This window comes from Mastomys coucha, unplaced genomic scaffold (assembly GCF_008632895.1).
Source record: "Mastomys coucha isolate ucsf_1 unplaced genomic scaffold, UCSF_Mcou_1 pScaffold22, whole genome shotgun sequence".
Lineage (NCBI taxonomy): Eukaryota > Metazoa > Chordata > Mammalia > Rodentia > Muridae > Mastomys > Mastomys coucha.
Window position 1 is genome coordinate 262,510,924 of NW_022196905.1, and position 7,368 is coordinate 262,518,291.

The 7,368-nt window shown below is 49.9% G+C and overlaps 1 protein-coding gene across 1 annotated transcript in view; it reads right to left on the reverse strand.

Moving 5' to 3' along the window:
- The window catches only part of Abcb10 (ATP binding cassette subfamily B member 10), a 36,187-nt gene that overhangs the window by 7,519 nt on the left and 21,300 nt on the right, over positions 1 to 7,368 (reverse strand). The window contains exons 7-10 of the mRNA XM_031341762.1: positions 6,710 to 6,805; positions 5,058 to 5,267; positions 2,394 to 2,473; positions 699 to 879 (exon numbers count right to left, since the gene is read on the reverse strand). Coding sequence (XP_031197622.1) covers positions 699 to 879; positions 2,394 to 2,473; positions 5,058 to 5,267; positions 6,710 to 6,805 — 567 coding nt within the window. The remainder of the gene's footprint in view (positions 1 to 698; positions 880 to 2,393; positions 2,474 to 5,057; positions 5,268 to 6,709; positions 6,806 to 7,368) is intronic.

A 7,368-nucleotide genomic window follows, 5' to 3' on the forward strand; every position in this document is an offset into this window, starting at 1 on the left:
GGCTGTCCTGGAACTCACTCTGTAGACCAGGCTGGCTTTGAACTCAGAAATCCACCTACCTCTGCCTCCCAAGTGCTGGGATTAAAGCATGTGCCACCACTGCCTGGCTCATTTTGTATTCTTTTTCTGTTTCACCAGGAGATCTTGGTGTTGACCCTGAGTGTTTACTAGATACATGACAAGGAAACTTCTCTTCCTAACAGAGAGAATACTTTTGAAGGGAGAAATGATACAAAAAAGTACGGTTTGTGAAATGTGAAAATAAAATCATCAGCTCTTTAAAAAAAAAAGTTGCCTTGGTCGTGGAGTCTCTTGACAGCAACAGAACAGTCTGAGGAGACTTTCTGAGATGGGTTTCTTTGGGATAATCCTTTCCCTCAGGCAGGTCATCATCGACCACTAAGTCACATCTCTTTTCTTTAATTCCCAACAGCCTCGGATGGCAAAGTACATCCTTCCTCAGACGTGCTCAAAGGCTTGCTGTCACCCACTAACTGGTAGCAGTCCCAAGAAAAGTTCTGGGTACACAACGAAGGAAACATATCCTTTCAGAAAGGATGAGGTGGTGTTCCTATGCTGCAGGGATGGAAGCTTCATCTATAAACGACAGTGCATGGGGCACCACGCAGGAACGTCCTGGAGCGAGCGCTCCTGCTGCACTGCCAGGAGAGACAACAGACACAACGTGGACCACTTACCGGACAGGAGGATGCCCTTCTCCCCAACCACAGTGTCGAAGCCCTGAGGGAAGCTACGAATGAACTCAGCAGCATTGGCCACTTCTGCAGCCCTCTCCACCTCCCGGGTTGTGACCGACGAGAGGCTGTCAGCACCATAGGCAATGTTTTCAGCAATGGAGCAGGAAAACAGGACTGGCTCCTGAAAATGGAAATATAGCACTTCAGACAATTTCCATGGGCGCCAAGGAGCTGAGGACAGGCCTCAGCCAAGAGGGACACACACTTCCAAAAACATCTGGAGGGCTTGCTCTTCTACAACCTCACCCAGCTGATTTTTTAAAGTTTCAGTTCAGGGGCTGGCAAATGTCTCAGGAGGTAAAGGCGCCTATTGTCAAGCTTGACATGAGCTTTCAATAAGTCCAAGCCCTAGAACCTATTCAGTAAAGGGAGAGAACTAATTCCCCTTAGCAGTCAACTGACCTTCACATGCACACCATGTTATGCCCTTGCATGCACGCGTACACACACACAATGTTATTCTTTTCAAAAAAGTTTACCATGAAGACCAAATTGGTCTGTTGTCTTCATCACACTGTGGTAAGGAGACCCCAAGATGGGTGCCCACAACTGCTGGCCCATGACAACCTTATAAATCTCAGCCCCTTCCCTAGGGCTAGCAAGGTCTGGAAGGCCCAAGTCCGACTACCTACAGACAAAGGGTCCAAGTCCACCCACTGCTTCCTGACAACCAACCAGACACCACCACGACATCCTGACTGACAGAACCCACATAGCATGGCGGTGTCTCTAGTCTCTCCTCTGCCCTCATGGCACACACTGCTGAGGTCAGTACCACAGTGGCACCATCTGTCTATCCATCCTAGTGCAGAAGTCCCCATCACAGAGTGGGGACGGGTGCGAGGGGGTGACCACAGGGTGCACAGCAGCCAGAGAGAGTTGTTGCTCCACACGGTCTTACGCAAGGAGCTACGTGAAAAGGAGCCCACACTTGCTTCCTATGGCCATGCAGGGGACTGTGAAGAACAGCAAGAGCTGCTGGCCATTCCTCAAGCCCACCATTGCTGCACAGGAACACCAGTCGTGGCTCTCAATAAAAAGTCAGCATTTCAACTGAAGTGTGTTGAGTCCCTGGGCCACAGGAAACAGTCTGTGTGTGGAGTGGTGTGTGTGGAGTGCATGTGTGTGTGTGGAATGGGTGTGTATGGAGTGTGTGTGTGTGGAGTGTGTGTGTGTGGAGTGGGTGTGTGTGGAGTGTGTGTGTGGAGTGGGTGTGTGTGGAATGGATGTGTGTGGAGTGGGTATGTGTGGAGTAGGTGTGTATGGAGTGGGTGTGTGTGGAGTGGGTGTGTATGGAGTAGGTGTGTGTGGAGTGTGTGTGTGTGTGGAGTGTGTGTGTGTGGAATGGGTGTGTGTGGAGTGTGTGTGTGTGGAGTGTGTGTGTGTGTGTATGTAGTGTGTGTGTGGAGTGTGTGTGTGTGTAGTGGGTGTGTGTGTGGAGTGGGTGTGTGTAGAGTGGGTGTGTGTGTGGAGTGTGTGTGTGTGTGTGGAGTGTGTGTGTGTGGAGTGGGCGTATGTGGAGTGGTGTGATCCATCAGGAAGCCTCTGTCCCGCTCCTGAGGAACATGAGATGGAGGAAAAGCAAAGGGAAAGCAGCTCCAACAAGGCGAGCGAAAGGGAAGCCTATCCTCCTACCTGACTTACTGTCCCAATCTTGGATCTCAGCCAGACGGGGTTTAGCTGACGAATGTCATGGCCATCAAGACTGACTGCTCCTGACGGGAGAAGGCAGAGGTCACCACAGGTCAAGGGTGATAACCAAAGTGAACCAAAAAGGAGGGAAAATCCTAGATTCCCTGCTCCCTCCCTCCCTTACTGAGACAGGATCTCATGTAGTCTAGTCAACTTCAAACTCTATGTAGCCAAGAATGATCTCAAACTTATACTCCCTTCTCTAACAACCTGGGAAGAGTGTGTCATGATTTGACCCCTCTCCCCTAAGGCTGTAAGGGGATCAAATTCAGATTTTTATGCATACTAAATAAAGAGTAACCCATTGATACACACCCTAACCCCCAGGCACTCTTTAAAGATTGAATATATAGTCAGGACTCTGAGTGTAGCTAGTGATGAAACACTCACCTGGCATATGCAAGGGCCTAAGTTCTGTCCCAACTACTGAAGAAAACTAAATGCCATGGTGTCCATATGGAACCCAAACCAACAAGGCTGGGACTTTCAGAGCAGCAGGAGCCTTCTGGAATGTCTGAAGCTAGAACCTCCCCTAGTGGATAGGAGCCTAACCAGCTACCTTCCTGTGTCTGGAGGTGCTGGTAGCTGGGCTACCTGGCAATGTTGGTGTTCCATAAATCTGATGTCTTATGCAGAGCCTTGATTCCAAAGAGAAGGGTGTGGGACAGGGGAACACAGGGTACCCACTGGCTAGCAGTTCTGACGGTAGTCTCCTGACTCTACAGTCTCCTGACCATGCAGGTATCAGAAGAGAACATGAAGGGCTGGTTCAGGGATGGAGGGCTACAAATGTTCTGCAAGTTTAAACTGGAGCCTCTTCAGCAGCCCCGTCTAAGACTGTGAAACAGTGCACACACATACACGTCTCATGAATGGATGAGGCCATCTCATACTTGCTGTACTGGCCGGTTTTGTGTGTCAACTTGACACAGGCTGGAGTTATCACAGAGAAGGGAGTTTCAGTTGGGGAAAGTGCCTCCATGAGATCCAGCTGTGGGGCATTTTCTCAATTGCCCCTTGTGGGTGGTGCCATCCCTGGGCTGGAGGTCTTGGGTTCTATAAGAGAGCAGGCTGAGCAAGCCAGAAAAAGACAACCCAGCAAGGAACATCTCTCCATGGCCTCTGCATCAGCTCCTGCTTCCTGACCTGCTTGAGTTCCAGTCCTGACTTCCTTTGGTGATGAACAGCCATGTGGAAGTGTAAACTGAATAAACCCTTTCCTCCCCAACTTGCTTCTTGGTCATGATGTTGTGCAGGAATAGAAACCCTCACTAAGACACTTGCTTTCTAAGTCCAAAAATTAAAGCTCATGTACAGATCATCTACTCTAGGAAGGAAAAGGGGTAAAGAAAAAAAGGTCCTGAGTTCAAACCCAGAAACTACATGGTGGCTCACAACCATCTGTAATGAGATCTGACACTCTCTTCTGAAGTGTCTGAAGACAGCTACAGTGTACTTTCATATAATAAATAAATTTAAAAAAAGAAAAAGAAGACATAGCCCAGGCAGGGTGGTACATGCCTTTGATCCCAGCACCTGGGAGAATGAGGAAGAAGAAGAGGAGAGGAGGAAGGGGGAAGATGAAGGAAGAGGAAAGGGCTGGGAAGATGGCTCAGGAAATAGAGTATTTGCTGTAGAGGTAAGGATCTGAATTCAATAAAAATACACAATAGATTACAAACAAGCAAGCAAGCATAGTAGATGCAGGCCTATAGTCCCAGCTACTCAAAAAGCTAAGGCAGAAGGATCACAAGTTTAAAGTCAGCCTGCAAAACTTAGTGAGAACCTGTTTCAAAAGAAAAGGTAAATGGGGGCGGGGGGATCCTACTAGTTCAGAACAATGTTAGCAGCGTCACCACATGGAAGTGGACCCTGGTCACTAGATTAGCTGTTTCTAAAACAACTAAAGAAGTGGGCCTGGTAGTGTATGCTTGGCATCCCAGCACTCAAGGAGGCAGAGGCAGGAGGATTGCCAGTTTGAGGTGAACCTCACCTAAACAGTAGGTTCCACACCAACTAGAGCTTCAGAGAAGACCCTGCCTCAATAAGCAAAACCAACCAAACAAACAAAAAAACAAAGCACAGCCAAGGAGGGGGCTGGTGAGATGGCCCAGTGGTTAAGAGCACTGGCTGTTCTTCCAGAGGCCCGAGTTCAATTCCCAGCAACCACATGGTGACTCACAACCATCTGTGATGGGATCTGGTGCCCTCTTCTGGTCTATAGGCACACATGTAGGCAGAACATACAAAATGTAAACAGTCTGTTTTAGAAGCAGAAGCCCCTAAAAAACAGCCAAGGAACAGCCCTGCGGCAGAAGCCATCAGAAGGCCTCTCGAAATCCAGAATTGCTACAGCAGCACGTCAGGGCAGAGTTCCAGTGTGGGTATGGGACAGTCCACAGCACTTGTGGCTGCTGGCACCAGAAGGCATTCACTGGGCACTGGTGGGCAGTCTTGCTGACCCATTTCCAAGGGCAGGACTATGGGGAAGTGTTATCAGGTCTCTCCTAAGCATGGGCTGGGAGGAGGCAGCAGGAAAAGGCAGCAGGAGAAGAAGACACCGACAGCTCGGGGATGCCTCTGCCCACACTGTTACTAGCCACCTACCAGAATCAGGGTCGTACAATCGCAGCAGGAGTGAGACCACTGTTGATTTCCCAGAGCCACTAGGGCCAACCAGCGCTGTGACAGATCCAGATGGGATGGAAAGACTGAAGTCCTGGAACACGGACACCTCTGGGCGAGCAGGGTATGTGAAGTGCACATTTCTGAACTCCAGGGCACCCTGGAAGGTTTTCTCATCTAACACCATCCCCTCTGAAACACAAGAGGGAAAGCCAAAGTGAGGATGGCGCTCAGGGCAGAATGCGCCTGTCTCCCTGTGGGTGTCTCCCTTGCCTGACTGAAGTGAACAGTGACCTTACAGACCTGAAGTGTCACCTTTTCTTGGGAGCAGTGTGAAGCACAGTATAAAGACTGACCCTAGGGTCTGATTCACCTCAGTAACAGTGCCACTGTGCTCAAGTGGCTTCTGTGCAGAATTCTTCATCTATTCCAAATAGACATTTTGAAGGCACAGTGACAGGGATGCATGAGAACCATGAGGATAAGGAGGGTTAAAGGAGGGTTTACTTAGTCACAGTGTGACCTGGTCTGGTATGGGAACACACACACTACTCATCACTAGACTTCATGCCCTAGCTTTTATCATACTGGGCAACATTAAGCACCCAGCAATATGCAGACATCCCTGAGTGCTGAGTGGTGCTACTCATGGCCACCCTCTCCGCCCCCATCTCATACAGGTGGTCTAGGCCCATGGCTCGAGGGAAGGTGATGAGAAGGATGAGATGATCCTCCATCAGTACCAGCATCCCAAGGAGGAGATGGTCCTCCATCAGTACCAGCATCCCAGCATTCCAAGGAGGAGATGACCCCCCATCAGTACCAGCATCCCAGCATCCCAAAGAGGAGATGGTCCTCTATCAGTACCAGCATCCCAAGGAGGAGATGGTCCTCCATCAGTACCAGTATCCCAGCATCCCAAGGAGGATATGACCCCCCATCAGTACCAGCATCCCAGCATCCCAAAGAAGAGATGGTCCTCCATCAGTACCAGCATCCCAAGGAGGAGATGGTCCTCCATCAGTACCATTATCCCAGCATCCCAAGGAGGAAATGATCCTCCATCAGTACCAGTATTCCAGCATCCCAAGGAGGAGATGGTTATCCATCAGTACCAGCATCCCAGCATCCCAAGGAGGAGATGGTTCTCCACCAGTACCAGCATCCCAGCATCCCAAGGAGGAGATGGTTCTCCACCAGTACCAGCATCCCAAGGAGGAGATGGTCCTCCATCAGTACCAGCATCCCAGCATCCCAAGGAGGAGATGGTCTTCCATCAGTACCAGCATCCCAGCATCACTGCCCAGAGCCAAGAAATGTAAAGTCTTTTATTAATCTCCACCTTCCCCAACCTCCTACAAATGTCAGGATCACTAAAGAAGACTGGGAAAGGCCATCTGGGTGTTGCCATGTACACCAGGCCTGCTTGCTTCTACCCTGTGCTTGGTGGTAATGACTGGCTGCAGGTGTATGTGCAGCATGTCATGTCGTCAATCCTCAAGTGTATACATTGGTTCCCATGGGAACCCTGACCTCCCTGTTTTGGGCCACCTCTTGGCAGTGGCCCATTCCCTGAGGAGGGCAGGATACCAGTCTAACTGTCAAAACTACAAACAGCCCCACCATATACCCACCGTTAAAAGGCAGTCGTGGCTGTCTCTCCAGCAGCTCCCAGAGCCGCCCACCAGCACCCAGGCCTTTCATCAGCTCAGAGTAGAATGAACTCAGACCTGAGGACAAGAAGAGTCAGTCTATCATCAGCTGTCAAGAAAGGCCACAGGTCCTCCTGTCCTGGGGGATGCTGGAGACAATCTGCTGCTTTCACTGAAGAAGCTGAGGCTATTGGCTGCTCCACCTCTTACCTAGTACTCCTACAGCCTCTCGTTCTCAGAGTCCTAAGAAGGAAAAGGATCACACTGCTCATGACAAGCCACACCGCTTCAAGGAAAACAACTTCCTCCTCAGACAGCATTCCAGTGCAACCTGGGGGCCTACCTCATATGAACGGAAATCCCTTCAAAAAGATCCTACAAGGGCTATCAAGCCATGAGAGACAGAAAGATCTTAAATGTGCATGAGGAAGGGAAAGACGACAGCCTAGAAAGGCTGCCTGCTTTACTGATTCCAACCCATGACAGCTGAAAACTTCAAAGCTATGCAGATAGTAAAAAATGATCTGTACATGTCAGGGTTGGTAGAATTAACAGGTGGAAATGGAAATATCCAGGGCAGTAAGGGCAACTCTCCTCTCCCTCTCCCCTCTTCCTCCCTCCCTCCCTCTCTCTCTCTCTCT